General features: G+C 37.9%; 1 protein-coding gene across 2 annotated transcripts in view; it reads right to left on the bottom strand.

Moving 5' to 3' along the window:
• The window catches only part of AATF (apoptosis antagonizing transcription factor), a 105,593-nt gene that overhangs the window by 59,278 nt on the left and 26,775 nt on the right, over positions 1-19,540 (bottom strand). For both annotated transcript variants that reach the window (XM_058705455.1, XM_058705456.1), the window contains exons 5-8: positions 7,351-7,465; positions 5,509-5,710; positions 4,745-4,909; positions 3,150-3,233 (exon numbers count right to left, since the gene is read on the bottom strand). In XM_058705455.1, coding sequence (XP_058561438.1) covers positions 3,150-3,233; positions 4,745-4,909; positions 5,509-5,710; positions 7,351-7,465 — 566 coding nt within the window. The remainder of the gene's footprint in view (positions 1-3,149; positions 3,234-4,744; positions 4,910-5,508; positions 5,711-7,350; positions 7,466-19,540) is intronic.

Below are 19,540 nucleotides of genomic sequence, written 5' to 3'. Positions count from 1 at the left end.
GTTATAAGAAAATGATGCTTATTTACACACCAAAAGGTATAATACTATAGTGAAGTCTTTTTATGGCTCAAGAATGAAATATTTAAGAAATAAAGGTACAGAAAGAACAGGACTCGGTCTAAGAAATCTTGAGATCAAGCATTCATGTCGCCATTTACTATACAGCTTCCAGGAAGTTACTTAACTTCTCAGGGATGCAGTTTCTTTTAAGGTTCTTTCAGCTCAAAAATGATATGATTACTTATGATATCTGATACTCTTCAGTGTCTGAGTATGTATACACATACACATGTCGCTTTATTAAATAATACAGATATATTTTCAAAGTTGTAGTAATTAAAGGCCCATTATGAAACAAAGGGAGAGAGAGAATGAATGAATGAATGTGTGTGTGTGTGTGTATGTTGGGTATTCTGACCCTGAATATCATTCTCAGTAGTTAGGGCATTTACACAGCTTGAATTAACCAAGTAAGCCTTTAAACCCTTACAATGAAACATTAAAATTCAATGTGGCTATAATCTCTTCCTTACAAAACACGGACCCAAAGAGTCTGGCTTCAAGTATGGTTAAAAGGAAAAAAAAAAAAAAAAAGGCGAAGTGTATTATATTCACCACCCAGCTCTTCCATATGACCACATTAAAAAAAAAACACAAATGAAAACTCACAGGCCCATTGTAATACATTGTGCCACTTCTGAATGCAACACTTAGCTCAGGCTTACTACCCTGACAAATAAAGGAAAGCACTTTATGAAGCCAATTTAATTGGGAGGTGACAGAAAACATACAGCCATTTTCTTTAGCCTTATCATTGAATTGGCTTCAGCTCCAATCTCGGGCAAATCCCACTCAACAGAAGAAATTAACCAGGTCAGCAGAACAGGTGCTGTGCTGTGTCTGTCAAGGGCCTGGCATCACCACAATTACTTGCACACAATGAAGCAGTAATCTTCACAGATCATCTCTCCCAAGAAGTATATTGGGGAGGGAGAGGAAAACTGAAGGGAGGCGGGGGGAAAGTGGGAAGAATAAGAGGAATAGGAGGCAAAGAGAAAAGGCAAGAAGAGAAAATGAATGTGCAGCTGCCTTGCGGCTCAGCAGATGTCGGGATGTGATGTACGAGGCTAGGATAAGCTGTCGGAGCCCGCTGCCAAAGAGTGGTAAGTGATTAAAGCCTGCACAGTTCTAAGCACCATATTTAGAATCTGCGGGGTTTCAGGACTTGCACCCATTCCTTGCTGTGCTGCCAGATGTTGGCAACTGGTCCAGTTCCTACTGACTGTGCATGGATGGCAGCAGTTGGTGCAGCAGCAAAGCAATCTGGAATGCTTCCGGAGATGCTGTACATTAACAAGTGTCACCCATCATTCACCTTTACAGAAGGCTGAAACAACTCCAATTTGCTGCCACTTCCCTCTTGGGAAACGGCCAAGATAAAGTTGCGCCTGGCAGCCCCATTTGTTTCACTCAGGTGTTTCAGCTGCCTTGCTGACCTCTATTAGTTTAAGTTTTAATTTAGATTAACCCCAGCACCCCAATTAACCAGCAAGGGGAAAAGCTAAGATGTGACTAGTCATAACTCTGAAATCAGAATTTATCGAAGGTAAAATTATTAATTGGGATGAAGGGCCAATCAAGTAATGCTATTTCTTTTTAAACAGACCTCTAGGAAAAAAAAAAAATCAGACCAAGGATTGCCAGTGGAAGCAACTTCTTTCTCCCCAGTAATTTCAGTTTATTTTATTAAGCCTATTTAATTTATGATGCACTTTCCATCGAACAATGTACACTTCAATTAATGAAGACTGGAGCATTTTTGATTGTCTCCCATGATCTCACACAGTTATACAGCATTAATATCCCATATCAGGTAATTCCTTATAGACACTCTAGAACAAAATAGAGTTCCCTACTCTTCTGACAAATGGATATAATAAGAGAAGAAAAGGAAAAAAGAATCAGGACCTCTGACTAGGAACACCTGAGGCCACACCAATCCTCTTTCTTACACCCTCTCATCATTACTTTTAAGGCTCACTTATGGCAATAATTTCATTGAACACTCCAGAGTGAATAGAAAGATTATTAGAGAGTCTCTTTCTCTTCTAATGGCAAAGACTCAGAGGTATCCCCTACATAGAATCACCTGTTCTATTGGCCCTGTAGTGTAATTTTCCCAAATTTTTTCCTTCATATTCCCAATACATAATACATCATGGCTAAACCTTCAACAAGCAGTTGAAATTCCTTGGCAAAGTTAATACACTAAAAATTCAGCAGAGAAAAAAAGGGTATCTCGATAAATAATGGCTCAACAAAAGCTGGTGCATCACTGCTGAATAGCCTCCTTGATTCCCAGAGCTAGAAAGGGTACATCCTAAAGCAGATTTCATTAAGTATAACTTACCCGGAGACCCAGGATTACAGGAAAATATTTTAGTTCTTTAGAATAGCCCAAACTACATTCAGAGTCACCAGCATCATTAAAAAGAGCAGCATGCCAGCAGACAATAATATCAAGGGAAAGAACTGAGGGACATTTGCAAAGAGGTATCAACAGCTGGGCCATATTTCGACTTCTACCAATTCTTTCTGTCTTCAAAACATTACACTGTAATTATAATCAATGGTAGCAGACAATCTCAATACATATTTAACTGATTTGAAGAGGCACCCCCCCCCCCCCCACATACACACACACAAAACACAAGAGACTTAATAGGTAATAGAACTAGAAGTTCAATTCAAGAACTCTGGGATCCCAGCCCTTTAGCTCCATATCCCAATCTAACAGTAATAGTACAAGAAACCAAATAACTAGCAAAAAGTCCTCTATTACATTAATATTCTCAAAAATGTCTGAGAAAGAATGAACCACCTGACTCGAAGAAGCTCAGCTGTTTTACACATAATTTATACTCTGCAGCAACTAACAAAGTAGCTGTAGTTGTTTTCATTTCAAAAGGAAAAATACAAGACAGGAAAGGAAAAACAGATTCAGAACTACACAGTAAGTCAATTCTGAAGACAGCACTTCTAACTCCCTGACTCTATCCTCCTTCCAAAGCAGACCAGAGAATTCTATGAGCTGTTTTAAAATGCTAACACCTGATCTGTAACAAAAGAAAAGAGTATGAAAATTATACCTGGTGGTAAAAGTCATCGTCATCAAAGATTTCTCCATCCAAGTCCTTCAGGTGGGCATTGGCAGGGGCTTGAGGAAGGATCTCCTGAATCAAGGAGAAAACAGGAAGGAGTGAATACAAAAAGGTTATTGAAGTAATGTAGCTACTACATATAATGTGTATAACAGTCAAAGCACTTTTCCTTAAGATATAAAGAGCTCTTAAATTAAAGAACAAAAACATTCCAATAAAAAAGTAGACAAAAACATTAATAGGCACTTGACAGAAAAAGAACCATAAACGATCAATAATCATATAAAAATGTTTAACCTCATTCTAATTAAATACATGAAAATTAAAATAAGAAGACACCATTTTTCACTTCTAAAACTGGCAACAATCAGTACCAGAAAACCCAGCTGGTGGAAATGGGAACTAATACAACCTTTCTGGAGGGAATCAGTAACACGTGTCAGGATTTAAAATGTGGGGGCGCCTGGGTTAAGTTAAGCATACAACTTCAGTTCAGGTCATGATCTCGCAGTTTGTGGGTTTGAACCCCACGTTGGGGTCTGTGCTGACAGTGTGGAGCCTGCTTGGGATTCTCTCTTTCTCCCTCTCTCTCTCTCTCTCTCTCTCTCTCTCTCTCTCTTTCTCTGCCCCTCCCCCACTCATGCTTTCTCTCCCTAAATAAATAAACTTTAAAAAAAACGTGTACTCTCTTTGATTTGCTATTTCCACTTTGAGAAATCTATCCATATGTCCACACAAATACACATATTATAAATGCTCATGAATGTTTCCAATAGCACTGTTTCTAAAGCTGGAGACAACAAAAATATCCACTGTTTAAATAAATTATAGTACACACCCATAAGAAGGAATGTTCAGTAGCCATTAGGAAAAATGAAATTGATCTCTAGATAATCGATCTCTAGGAAAATTTAAATTTAAAAATTGTAAGATTTTACATATAGTTTATAATATTTTATATATTTATAAATACACATATCCATTCCATTTAATTAAAAATATGTAACCATATTTCTATATAGATATATGTGTTATATGTGTATATAGTTATATGAATAGAAAAAGCTTGTTATAACTGAACATTAGTTCAATCTAAGAAGCGGAATTTTACTTTTCACTTTAAATTCTTTTGAATTTTGAAAAAAATTATTAAGTATATATTTCTATAAATAAAAGTTTCCTTTAAACAAAAGAATTTGTTCTAATTTTGGATCCTTTTCTGTAGTATCTACATGTCCAATATAAAGCCTAAAGTACACACTCACTTCAATACTGACATTTCCAAAGAAGTAGCTTTAAAACTGAATTATAAAAACTGGATTATGAATGCTTCCATTACCAGACTCCTATCAAACTCAAAAATAAGAGAAGACTACACAGAAGTTAACAATAGCTCCATTTTAAAAGAATTTTGTCCTTCCATATACTCTTTGTCAACAATCTAGTAAAGTAGTGCTTTTTCCCTTCCTTTCACTAACTTCTTATACCAAGAATGACATCTACAAGCAGGTGATCAGATTTTTCAGCTAATTAGCCTCATAGAAACTACTCACGGTAATCACCCAGCATCACAGAGCTCTTACCGGTTGTCCTGGCAAACTCTCCGGGACAGGCTGCGCTGATGGTTCAGGTTTGCCAAGAACTCGGTAGATGGAGCGCTTGGTCTGTGTCCTTCGAAGTAATCTTTCTTTGTCCATCAGAATATGATCGATCTGAGTCAAGATTGAGCGTTCAAAGGCACCAAAACCCTGCAACATTAACCAGTGTCAGATAATGCAGAAAGTGTGTGCTGAAGGCAGCTACGTTGGTTTCTCTATCTTTCTGTGTCAGCAGAGAAACAGACGATCCTCCTCTCAGGAGGGACTTTGTATTACAGACCGAGTTTCTGAATGGCTGTAACTGTTCTCAGGAAAAAAAAAAAAAATTAGTCTTATGCAGGTTGTATTACTTTCCTATACCCAGAGAGTAACTTCTGCATCTTTCATAACTGTTTAAAAATCTACTTCTTTAAGTAGTTTGTGTTCCCAAACATCTGAACACTTATGAGGCCATAATTTCTAGAATAAAATATTCTTTCTAATAAAGTTAAAATCTGATAAAATCTAATAAAAGTTAAAGTCTGAATAGTATAAAACCCAATGGTGGGAGTTCAGTAAATTTTCTACAGTAATGACCGATTACTATTACATCATGACATTATAATGAGCTACATAAATATAAGATACATGAGCTGTAGTTCCAATTTCTTAAAACTGCTTCAGGTGGCCACAACCTCTGTTACACACGTGTACTTACATGCGCGCACGCACGCACACACATACACACACACACACACACACACACACACCTTCCCCAGTTTTCCAGAAGCCAGCTTGGTTTTATCATGCCATTTCTGAAGTGTGCGGTTCCTATAGACTGTGAAGTCGGCAAAACGCTTAGCCATGAAACTGGGATAGTCCTCCGTTTCTAGCTTCCTCTTTGGTGGGGCCTTTCTCTGCTTCTTCTTCTCTTCTACTAGCTCTTCATCTTCACTGGAAATCTCTTCCTCACTAGAAAACCAATAAGAACACTAAGTCCAATGAAAACAAACATTACCCAAATAAAAAGCTAAGCTCACATGATGTCGACTGTTTAGGCCTTCCCTATTCTGTCTACATTTTCAATAACATCATAGATGTGAGGATGGCTTTTTCTGTTTGAAAAGAATGTTCATGAGGTCAATCAAAAACTCATGTAACTTTTCAAATAAATATAAAAACTACTAGCTTAGAAATATTTTTTTAAGAGGTAAGCAAACCGTAAAAATAAATGAGGTTGTAAAAACATTATTAGAAATGCATATGAACCAGGCCTCTACTCTTACAAGATGGTCTTTAAAAATTAAACACATAATCATACTTTTATGACCTTAATCCCCAAATCAATAAGGGCAATGTGTCTCCCTGCAACGAATTGTTCAGGAAAGCTGAATAATAGTAGTCTAATCACAGGAAGAGAGCCAAATGTGAAGAAAACTCAAAGGGGTAGGCAGCAGAACGGAAAGTATGTTGCAATAAATGCAACTTCCATGAGAAAGTAATACAACCTCCACCTATCAAGCCAATTGCCCTCAATGGACTACTGACCCCAATACATAGTAGGTGCCCAATAAATGTGAGCCTACTTATTATCCCTGCAACTAACTCAGTGGAAAAGAATGGAGCAAAAGATAAGCCCAGGGGAAAAAAAAGCAAGCAGGTACCATACACAGCAAGTTCAAACAATGGGTGGTACAGGGGGGTGTGGGGAAATCCTTCATCAAATGTGATAATTTCAGAAAACAGGTTTACTCTGCTCTTTTCTGAAAAATTTCTACCCTTCAAAATAACTACTTCTTCCCTCACTGAAAAGGAAATGGTTGTGACCAGCAATTCCATGGTATTGGCACAAAGGGCTTCATAAACATTAATTAAGAATATTGGGGTGCCTGGGTGGCTCAGTTGCCTGAACGTCCGACTTCAGCTCAGGTCATGATCTCATGGTTTGTGGGTTTGAGCCTGGCGTTGGGCTCTGTGCTCACAGCTCGGAGCCTGGAGCCTGCTTCAGATTCTGTATCTCCCTCTCTCTCTGCCCCTCCCCCACTTGTGCTCTGTCTCTCAAAAATAAATAAACATAAAAAAAATTAAAAAAAAAAAAAGAATATTAACAATGTGCTTTCATCTCCCAATTTAAACAGATCTAAAGAGAAGGCAAGCGTTTTGCAGATGCCCACAAAGGGGAGCAAGTCCAAGTAAATATAAAAATGAAAAACCCTATTCCCAATTTATGTGCTATCCTGGCCACCAGTTAAATATAAGAGGCTCTTTCTGTTTTAATTTTTTTTTTTTAACGTTTTTATTTATTTTTGAGACAGAGAGAGACAGAGCATGAATGGGGGAGGGTCAGAGAGAGGGAGACACAGAATCTGAAACAGGCTCCGGGCTCTGAGCTGTCAGCACAGGGGCCTGATGCGGGGCTCGAACTCATGGACCGCGAGATCGTGACCTGAGCCGAAGTCGGCGCTCAACTGACTGAGCCACCCAGGCACCCCTCTTTCTGTTTTACTAACAGTAAGTCTGACATCTGCCTGCAGAGGATTTGGCTTTTTCATAAATGATGGGAAACTATTCAGATTAAAATAAGCAACTCCATAGCTCCATTCTTTCCTTACCTTACTGCTTTGGCCTTTGTCCCATCTACTAGATATCTAGTGTCTGGGTACTGGAAAAGTAACTCTTCCTGAAGATCTACCAATGACCTCAACAATGCTTTAAGGGCCTTGTGACCTGGGAAATAGAGCACAGAGAAGGAACAATTTATTATCTACAATTCTCCAAAATAGGCAATGACTATAACCCATGACTCCTGAGCAGTTCTGGCCAGGATGGGGGGCAGGCACAGGGTACCCACAGACTAAGAATTCTCTGAAATACCAAATTCCTGAAAGGAGATAATAACAGTGCCTAACTCACAGGCTTGTTGTGAGGAACAGGCGAGGTAACATACATAAGGTGTGTAGTGAAGGGTCTGCAATAAATTGTGGGTTCTTAAATTTAGTCAGATGGACAAATTCCTTCCCTGTCATCATAACCAGTCATTTTCCCCTATGGTGTTAGTTTCTACAAGCCACCAACCTCCTGGGTTATCCCTCTATCAATCAATTCCTTAAGCAATTCCTTCTCTTCCAAACAGCACAACTTTGTCCTGGGATCCCTACCTCCACCACTGTCACCGCCGCCACCACCCTCCTACAGGAGATCTCATTTGCCTATGGTCTGAGGTGCCAAATCATTCACTCAATCTCTCATACATATTCTTTCATTTTTTAATTTCTTTAACGTTTATTTATTTTCAAGAGACAGAGAAACAGAGTGCGAGCAGGGGAGGGTCAAAGAGAGGGAGAGGGAGACACAGAATCTGAAGCAGGCTCCAGGCTCTGAGCTGTCAGCACAGAGCCCGATGCGGGGCTCGAACCCACGAACTGCGAGATCGTGACCTGAGACGAAGTCAGATGCTCAACTGACTGAGCCACCCACCCAGGTGCCCCTCTCTCGCACATGAAAAGTTCTTGTTCACATATGAAAACCCAAGCTAATGACTTACTGTTTGCAGTACTGAATTCTGTATTAAAAATTTTCACATCTAGAACATGTTCTTACCTGGTTCTTCTCGTAGCCAACAGGATGCGTTTGTAATAAAGCTGGTCAGGATTAAGTACACAGTCTATGGCTAAGAACTTTCAGAATAAAAACTGGCCCTCTGAGAACTGAACTCTTACCTTCTTTGTCAGCCTAAGCCTACTAAAGGGGCTAACTAGACACTGATAATCACTATTTATGCGTTGATAGCACTCAGACGTCTCTCCTATTATCGAGCTTCCACACTTCCAGCAACTGCAAGAAAATCTTCGCATGGATGCTCCATCAGTCCTCCAAATATACCACATCAGAAACAGAACTTTTCTCTTCCTACCTAATACTTCTCCCTTGTCTGATTTTCTCTTCTGTATAGTGTGTTTTCATAGATCACTGACATTTTGGTGCCCTTATTCTATAGATTTAATCCATTGCTAAATCGTGTGATTTTCCATTCTTATTATTACTAATAGCTGTCCATTCATCTCTGGCCATGCTTCTATCACTCCTTCCCCCTTTCCCTTAAATAACTGTAACCTCACAAGCATCCCTACTTTCATTTAGCAATGCCTACATTCATTTTTATTTTACATTCGATAGGGACTTCAGCCCACACAAACTTCAGTTAGCGTTAATCAGTTTTTAATGTCTTTTCTAGAAAAGGCTACATCTTGAGACAGAGCCCATATTTTCCAAAGGGAAACCAGAAACTTATTTCACATTTGCAAAGTAGTTTTTAAAACTCCCAAGACCTAACCTTGAAAATCTTAAGTAAAATAAGCCAGTTGCAAAAGCACAAGTACTGTGTGATGCCACTTACATGAGGGACCTAGAATAGTCAAATTCATTGAAGAAAACTGAATGCTGGTTGCCAGGGGTGCGGGGGAGAGGGGAATAGATAAGAGTTTCTGACTGAGATGAGAAAGTTCTGGAGATGGATGGCGGTGATGCTGGACAACCGTGTGAATGGACTTTGATACTGAACAATACATTTATAAATGGTTAAACTGGGAAATTTATGTCATGTACATTTTACCATAACTGAAAAAGAAAACACTTTCAAGTGATCCCAAGACCAGAGGATAATAAATGATTCTATCATCCCCGTTCATCTCTGTATAGAAAAAAATCATCTATAATCCTTCAATCTTGAGCTTAGTCAAAAAAGAACAAGAAAAACAACAAAATATTATTCAGCCCTTAAAAAGATGGAAATTCTGACACTTGTTACAACACATGGATAAACCCTGAGAACATTATGCTGAGTGAAATAAACCAGTCATAAAAAGACAAGTACTATATCATTCCACTTCTATGAGGTACCTAGAGTAGTCAAATCCATAGAGACAGAAAGTAAAATGGGGGTTACCGGGGGTTGGGGGAAAGGGGAATGCAGACTTTAATGGGTATACAGTTTTAGGTTTATGAGATGGAAAAAGTTCTGGAGATTGGTGACACAACAATGTGAATGTACTTAACACTACTGAGCACTATTGTACACTCAGAAATGGTCAGGATAAATTGCTGAATCACTATGCTGTACACCTGAAACTAATATAACACTATATGTTAACTATACTAGAATTAAAATTAGAAATAAATTTAAAAATTAAAAAAATGGTCACGATAAATTTTATGTTAGGTAAATTTTAGGATATGTGTTTTTTACAATAAAAAATTTAAAAGAACAAGAAAAGCCAAGTGTCTGTCCCTGACTTCCTTGAGGTATCATGTGTCCATGATCTAAAATATGAAATCAAGAACCATGCAGGGAAGAAGCTGCAAAGCAGAGTCTGTAATGTTTATAGCTGCTTGCCCCCAAGAGCAAGTCATAATTTGACTCTAACATGTAGCATAACCAAGAAGTGTGAAAACATCCAACGAAAAGACTACTACTTTTAAGGGCCACTTTCAAGTAGCTATACAAGCCTTTTTATTTTGTTCAAGTCAGTTTAAAAAAATCCATTGCAGATATATTAGACAGCATATCAATCCAACAAGAAAGCAGAGAGCCAATATCAGTAAATCAAAGTGTGCCTTTCTGTTAATACTCTCTCATATGTTCTCATTTTATACACCCCTTCACCCAGTCAGAAAGTAGCCCTGAAGTATTTAAGCTCCATTCAGGGATAGCACCACAATGCATCAAAGTGTCAAGAGACCTACAAGAGATGAAATCTGCAATTCTGTGCTTCTAACCACACACACACACACACACACACACACACACACACACACAGAAGAGGAAGAGGAAGAGGAAGAGGAAGAGGAAGAGGAAGAAGAAGAAGAAGAAGAAGAAGAAGAAGAAGAAGAAGAAAAGAAGAAATAAAGAAAAAGAAAAAAATGTTTATCAAAGTAAAGTCACCAGTGGCCAACACATGGACAGCTTCCTGTAAAGGGATATGGAAGAAAAGAAAAGAACCCAATTCTCATTTCTTTGCAATATTAGGGTTACATTTTCTTCTGGTAAGATTTTATGTAAAATCTGAAGAGACAATGGACAATCCTTTGCTGGATGCGGCAGGCCTCCTCATAGCCACAATTGACAAGAGTGAGGAAAGACTTTCCCGGAGATTCAAATCCAACGGTGATTCTTCCCAGCCTAAAAAATAAACTAAACCAAACCCTACCCTCTTTTTGTCATTCATTTCGGACTAAATTCTATTTATTCAACCCTATGAAAAATAAAGAGAATGGAACCAATGGTTTCTAATTCACCTTTAATTTTTCCCTAATTACTGTCAGAGTTAGCAGTTAAAAAAGCAGCAAAGAAGCATATACTTTCTTCTCTCTCCCTTTTGGCACAGGGCCACAAAACAAATGGAGACTGTCAAGGATATATATGTTTATTTTGTCCTACATGGTCCACTTCCAGAGGCCTTTCCCTTAAGAGGAGATTAAGAAGGACATATGCCTCACCATATTATCAAGATACAACCTCAGCGTCTGGGCACTGGCTTTAGGAATGATTTTCTAAGTAGAGAATCAATGGAAAGAGTACTTTACTAAGGGTCGGGAGCCCTGTATGCTAACTGACAACGATTACTAACCAGTCATTTTATACTGAGTGGACCAATTTAATCTCTGAGTCTCAATTTTTTCATCTGTAAAATGTAGATAATCCTTTGCCTGTGTATCTCACAGAATTTAGGTGAAAAATAAGAAACATGTCTTTTACAGGTTAAGGCATTTTATACATTTTTAAATGCTGTGGACATAGAAAGTGTATGACTATCAAAAAAATCATCAGCTTTCACATGGTGAATATCTTTAAGTTCCACTTATGCTGCTCGACAGTGCTAGGACTGAACTGGTATTCAGATTCCTGTATTAAGTGTTCATTTACATGCTACCCATATGCAAGCATTCTATATATAAAATGTCACCAATCTAAAAACCATTTTCACCTAACAGCTTTATTTTTTTCCCTGATTCATCTTGGCTGTTCAACATAAACAAAACTGTAGGCAGAGAATAAGTTTGGACACAGGCACACAGTTCATTAATTAGATTATAAACCAATAACACAACTTCTGGCAAGGGGATTGGAGGGGGAATGGCGACAGTGAATTTATAACTAAAATAAAGCTTACTTTATCAGTTTTTAAATATCCATACAGTTATTTTTAAAATAAACATGAAAACATACAATTATTTATGTACAAGTATACATAACTCCCACATTCCTATTACCCCAGATAAATACTATGAACTAGGATGTATAGATTACAAGAGCATTTTTTTCTCCTTCAAAAGTAACTCTAGAACCAGAGCTAAACTATAGGTCAAAATGACACACGATATATTGGTCTGAGAACAATACTTTTCATTCAAATCCACACAAGCCTGCCACTTGCACTAGTCATCCCCGGCAATTAATCCCCCAAGAAAGACGTTTGATTAAATCTTTTCAAGCAAATCCTTTGCTTTGCTTTTGTTAGTTCACTTCTTGTCAACATCTATTAAAATATGCCTTTAATTCTCCCACAATCTTAAAAAACACCGATTCCACTGTCTTCAACTTTAATCAACTGTATGGCCAGCATTTTTCATTTCATAATAATGTGCTGCTTGGAATTCAAGAGGCAGGCTCGGCATCAATCATCTGGTAAGAATTTTTCCACTGCAATAAATATGCAAATGAGGAGAGCCAGTCAGTCGTATTTCAGGCCCGACTTGCTAGTGTTTTAAAAAAGACACAAATTTATTAATTGCCGGTGGCCAGAGGAATCCTATTACTTTGGGCATTGATTACAAAGCTGTGTGAGTGATTATTGTGCAACTCGCGGGCTACCCAGGCATGAGGAAAAATTATTAAAGCAAGGCAGAGATTATCAACTCAGAATAACAATAAGCCTTAACATTTAGGCCCTAACTTCTTCAACAAAGAATTACGTGAAGGCTCCACTGTATCATAATTCCGAACTCTGTCAGTATTACTGTTTGGGCTTGTTCTATATTCCCCAAGCAGAATGGCGTCACCAGGAAGAAAGAGTACTGCAGGTTACAAATTCCTGCACACCAACCATATGGATGAGTTGCTATCATCTCCAATGTGTGTGCAACTAGAATTCTGATATATCCATGTATCCTGCACACGTGCGGGCGTGTGCATATATGTACTCCCAGATTTGGGTAAGTAGATGTGTCATCATGAGGACTATGGTTTTTACTGGAATAGTATAAGGAGTTCTGTCTCTGCTGGTTGGTTGGTTCTGTGGACCAAAAGTAGAATTTTTTTTTTAATGGTCCAAAATATCCTCCAGGATAACTTTTCAAAGCAGAGCATGGGGACTTATATTCTAAAAGCATGATGGCTAAGCCAAAGGCAGCCCTGAGTTTTCATACCTCAGGGGGCACCATAGTGGAAGGCGTGCAGTCTATGGAGGAGTCTATGGAGGAAACGGTTTGATAGGCTAATTCTGAATGCAAAGTGTTTTTGTGAGAAACATTCAACCCAAGACATATTAAATCAAGTAAGAAAGAGGACTCAGTGGACAAAACTTATTTTTTTCTCTTAAGAGAATGATGTGGGGAATTGGGGGAGTAAGTGGAAGTTGAAATAAGGGAGAGAGGAAGAGATGTATGATAAAATATGTTGGGTGAGTCCCCTCATGGAGAGAAGCAAAAAGCAAAAAACGAAACAAAAAAAAAAATCCTTAACATTTTACATTACTGCCACACTAAGTAACATGATAGATAGTGTGCATTTGAGTTCTGTGGAGGGACATCCCACTCAAGCTGTAATTTCTGACCAGGCATGAATTTATAAGGAAGGGAAAAGAACTGCAGAATTTCTTAGGTTTCCCTGAATACTCTCTCAAATACCTTGATGAAGTGTGTCAATAAATCCTTAAAAAGCCCTATAGGACACAGCAATCTAACTGATCAATGTACTTCCAGAAATCCACTACAGTTACCTTCCACTCAACAGGCCCCAGACAACCTCCACTGCTCCACGGTACTTTCCTAAAAAGGGAAATTTATTTTTCCCCGTTAAATTAAAGAATAAATGCTGAAAATACAAGGTACTTAAAACCCAAGCTTATATACAAATAATTGTTTACACTGTCTAACGAGAGTTACCAAGGGAGAGAAGGGATACTTTCATTTTTGTTGGGCACATTTTTGAACTGTTCAAATATTTTATAAGCATATATTACTCTTATAATTTAAAATATTATTGAAATTTAAAGTAAACTGAAGAAAACTTATTCAAAATAAAATTAGAATCACAATCCACATAACCCTGTCTCTTTCATATAAAATAGTCTGATCCTTTCTAATTAAAAAGCCTTTAAACAACCAGCCTCTTAGGCAGTGAAACTACTCCTCACATAAATGTCCAAATTCTCTCTATAGGATGAGTCTGAAAACAGGGATTCCCAGGCTGAATGGGTCACTCCTCTCTCAGTCTCAGTCACACTACGGCTACAGCACATGTCATATTGTACAGAGTCTGACTTTGCCACGTCGTAACCTACTTGAGAGCACGGACCTCGTCCTGTCACTCTGGCATCCAACACATCTCCTGGGCCATAAGAAGTATTCAACAAATATGTTTGCTCCAGAGAAATGATGCCAAAGTTACATGGCAGAACTTCCAATTACACTATCATTTCCAAATCTAAGTGCTGACAAGCCAACAAAATGTGAACTACATATTTGCTAACGTCAACAAGCATGTGTTAACAAAAGCCAACAGTAATCAAACTGAACTTTTTTCCTGTAACTAGAAGATGTACAGGCTACTTCCAAGAGTCTCAAGACCATCGTATCAGATTTAAGAATTTAACAAATGTTACAATGCATTCACATGAAGACATAGTAATCACCACTTGGATGGTTAAAATGAGGCTCAGAAAATAAAAGATTGCTTTTATTTGTGTTTCTTTTAATACTAGGAAGACTAGGCATTATTCATTTGCCAACCTGAAATGGAAACTTTGAGAGGTTGCCTTCATGTAAAAACACTTAAATATTTATGCCTTAAACATGGTTTATCGAGGGGCACCTGGGTGGCTCAGTCAGTTACGTGTCCAACTTCGGCTCAGGTCATGAACTCGTGATTGGTGGGTTCAAGCCCCGTGTCGGACTCAGAACCTGGAGACTGCTTCGGATTCTGTGTCTTCCTCTCTCTCTCCCTGCCCTTCCCCTGCTTGTGCTCTCTCTCTCAAAAGTAAATAAATAAACTTAAAAAAAAAAGGGGGGGGGCACCTGGGTGGCTCAGTCGGTTGGGCGGCCGACTTCAGCTCAGGTCACGATCTCGCGGTCCGTGAATTCAAGCCCCGCGTCAGGCTCTGTGCTGACAAGCTTGGAGCCTGGAGCCTGCTTCAGATTCTGTGTCTCCCTCTCTCACTGGCCCTCCCCTGTTTGCGCTCTCTCTGTCTTTCAAAAATGAATAAATGTTAAAAAAAATTTTTAATAAAAAAATTAAAAAAAAAAAGGTTTATCTATCTCCACATCCTACTATGAGCTCCTTGAGGCAAGGATTGTAAACAAATCACCTTGGTATAATTGGTGTTGGCAAATGGCAGGCTGCAAGTTGCTGAATGAATAACTGAATAAAAATGGCATCCTAATAATTTTCTTGGCATGCGTTTATATGTGCATTTCAAGCCTTCAAAAAGTAACCGTAAGTATAATATTGGTATTCGCTTACATAACCCTTTTAAGAAGAAAGAAACAAATACCTGGCCATGATGCTACAGCCTAAGAAAAGATGGTACTATCACTGTTAACAGTTAACAACACAGAACCCATAAAGTGGCAGGCACTAGCCTAGGCACTTTCCTACCTAGTCATTACATATCTCGCTTCAACCCTCACAATAACCCTTTGAGCTGGGTACTATTATACTGCCATCACACTGATGAAGAAGATGAAATACTACTACAAGCTTTAGAAAGAACTACATATTTTTCATTTTCTAGATCAATGTATCCTTAAATGGTTATGTGTCAAAAACTATCTGGAAAACAAAGTATAATGCAATTTTCAATTATAAGATGATAAAACTGCCCTCCCCAATACCACTACATGATAAAAATGAAACACAAACCAAAATACTAGTGAGGCTCTGTTAAAATGTTATGTCCAAATTTGATTTCTGCATTAGAAAAAACAAAGTGGGCAAAAGAAGGCCAAATCATATGGACAGAAGGCAAGTCCAATAAGGCAAAGTAAAGGGATATTTGCTTAATCTGAAAAAGGTAATGTTAAAAAATGATTAATAGTGTCCAAAATTCAAGTGGCTAAACATATCGGAAATCAGAAAAGATGCTTGGCCTCACTTAAATTAAAAACACACACACATCCAAACACACACACACCCCATGACTTAAAACAACATGATATTTTCTGATACTACTTGAGGCTGGCAAGAATGGGAGGAAAAGGGCTCTCTCCATATACAACTGATAAGAGTTTAATTAGCACAACATATCCAGAAAGCAACCTGGCAAAATGTATCAAAGGTTTACACACGTATACCACCTGACCCTACTATTCCATTTCTAGAAATTAATCTTAACAAAGTAATCAGATAAGAAAGCAAAGAGGCAAGTTCAAAAACACTATTTTTAGCATTGTTTATAACAGATAAAAACCTGCAAACATTTTAAGTGTCCATTTATAGGGGACTGGTTAAATTAATTTAGTTTAGCCAGATAACTTTCTATGTAGCTGTTGAAAAGGATAATTATAAATGGAACTTGTTCTGAATAAACTAAGTTATAAAATACTTTTGAGAATAACTGAAATAATCTGAATGTGGAGAGGGCATATCATTAGGATTATTAGGAAGTATTAATTTGGTTAGGTGAGATGACAATGTAAGAAACATTCTCATTTTTTAAGAGCCATTTATAGAAGTATTTAGAGGCAATGCTTCCAGTTCTGTGTCTCCCTCTCTCTGGCCCTCCTCCACTCATACTGTCTCTCTCTCTCTCAAAATTAAATAAACATTAAAAAAAAAAAAGAAGTATTTAGAGGCAAACTGGCATGATGACTGTAATTAATTCTAAAATACTTCAGGAAAAAGAAAACAAAGATAGCCAAGCTTTTTTTTTTTTTTTTAAAGGAAGAAAAGGTAGATTTATATTCATTAACATGGAAAGATGTAAAGTGTGATGTCATTTATGGTTTAAAAACAGTTTAGGGGCACCTAGGTGGCTAGTTGGTTGAGTGTCCGACTTCGGCTCAGGGCATGATCTCATGGTTTGTAGGTTCGAGCCCCATGTTGGGCTCTGTGCTGACAGTCCAGAGCCTGGAGCCTGCTTAGGATTCTGTGTCTCCCTCTCTCTCTGCCCCTCTGCTTCTCGCACTGTCTGTCTGTCTCTCTCTCAAAAATAAACATAAAAAAAAAAATTTTTTTTTTAAGTTTAAATGGACATAAAATGTCTGGAAGGATATACACCAAATTGCTAAAACTGGTTATCTCTGAAGAGTACTATTGACAGTAGGGAAAAAAGAAGACTTTCAGAGTCCATGTTACATATTTCAGTACTGTTGGGGAGGAGGGGGAACAATACTGTTTGAAAAAAAGGTATTTTGGGGCGCCTGGGTGGCTCAGTTGGTTAAGCGGCCGACTTCAGCTCAGGTCATGATCTCGCGGTCCATGAGTTCAAGCCCCGCGTCGGGCTCTGTGCTGACAGCTCAGAGCCTGGAGCCTGTTTCAGATTCTGTGTCTCTTTCTCTCTGACCCTCCCCCATTCATGCTCTGTCTCTCTCTGTCTCAAAAATAAATAAACGTTGAAAAAAAAAAGAAAAAAAGGTATTTTTACTACACATTTTACTTTTGTGACTATTAACGTAATGAAGATTAAATATATATATTCAATAATACAAAGAGGTCTTCTGAGGTAAAGTAATTCTTCCTGTCCACAGAAAATCAAATAAGGAGAAACAGATTAAAACAAAGGCCAGGGAAATTAGAGGTAGTCATAAGTTTGATTGATAAGGGGATCAGCTATCCCTAGTACTAGTTTAAAATTTCCCCTGTATAATTCACAAAAGAAATGCCAAGGACCAATAAATGTAAGGAAAAAAATGTTTACCCTCATGAAACACTGGGAAGTGTAAATTTTTAAAAATGTGAACTAAAGGGGCACCTTGGTGGCTCAGTTGGTTGAGTGACTGACTTTGGCTCAGGTCATGATCTCGCAATTTGTGAGTTCAAGCCCCACGTCAGGCTCTGGGCTGACAGCTTGGAGCTTGGAGCCTGGAGCCTGGAGCCTGCTTCAGATTCTGGGGCTCCCTCTCCTCTTTGTGCTCTGTCTCTCTCAAAACTAAATAAATGTTAAAAAAAAAAAAGGTGAACTGAAATAAGCAGAAACCATTTTCTATTTATCAAAGTGACAAAGATGAAACAAAACAATAAAATCCAGTGTTGATAAGGATATAGGAAACTGACATTCATATAAAGAAGGTAAGAATGTTAAAGTGATACCACCTTTCTGGGGGGTGACCCAGCAATATAGATCAAAAGCCTTAAAATTTCACATATCCTTAGAACACCTACTAATTCCACATCTAAATATTTCATGCAACAAACTGATCATGGATATAAGTAAAGATTTAGTAATAATGATGTTTATTACATTATTTATAAAAATGAAAAACTGGAAACAATCCAAATGTCCAACAATAAAGAACTGGTTAAACTATCCAGATGATGCAAAGTCTATGCTGCCATTAAAAATAATGCTGTAGAACAATATTTAATGACACGGAAAAATATTAATAATCTTTGCTAAGTAGAAAAAAACAGAATATAGAAATGGCAAACTGGCATGATGACTGTAATTAATTTTAAAATTATTTTAAAATTATTATATATATTGCAAAACAGAATATAGAATATGGCTCCACTTTAGTTCTAACTACATACTCACGATGGGGGGAAAATCGGAAAAGATACATACCATACAACAAAGGGCTAAAAGTATGCTGGGATTAGGGAAGATTATTTACTTACTTTTGCTTTGGCCATTTACTGAATTTTATATAAGGAATGTATATCATAGTTATAAGGAAAACCCTAGTGATCTATTTCTTTGTCATTTAAAAAAAAAAAAAGGCTTACCACCTACAGGAGAGGGACTAGATGAGCTGACCCCCAGGACCCTTCTGGCTCTCCTACTGAAAGGCAGTGTGTGGGAAAGATCTGAGAAAAACTGAAGGATATAATTACTACTCACTCTAAAACTTCTGTTTTACAACAAATTCATCTCCATATTGCTCCTGCCTCAATGATCCTTCAAGCTCTGGCATTTATTCCACTTCTTTATTCCCTCATACTTAAAAAACAACAACAACAACAACAACAACAACAACAGACAAGAGAGTTAAACTGTGTGCGCTGTGATTGAGTGGTGTGGCCAAAGAGCAGAGGTTGTGAAGCGGAGGAGACCCTGGATTCCACACTGCCTCTGCCTCCAACTAACTGGGTGACCTTAAGCAAGTTACTTAACCCTCTCCAAGATATCACTTCTTCCATGTGTAACACAGTCATTAGCACCTGTTTCACAGGCTGCTGTGGGGACTAAAGGAGACATTTGTGAAGAACTTAATACAGTGCCTGAACAATAGTGCAAAAGTACTAAATGGGAGCTGTTTTTATTATTTGTAAGTATAAAGGCATTTGGCATTGTACTTGCACAATAATACCAAGATAGAAGTAAACTGATCATCCTGGTTCTCAAACTGTTGTATTTGATTTCTTTT

Source organism: Neofelis nebulosa, chromosome 16, assembly GCF_028018385.1.
Source record: "Neofelis nebulosa isolate mNeoNeb1 chromosome 16, mNeoNeb1.pri, whole genome shotgun sequence".
Lineage (NCBI taxonomy): Eukaryota > Metazoa > Chordata > Mammalia > Carnivora > Felidae > Neofelis > Neofelis nebulosa.
Note: the sequence above shows the minus strand (reverse complement) of the source record. Positions and strands in the feature narration are given on the sequence as shown.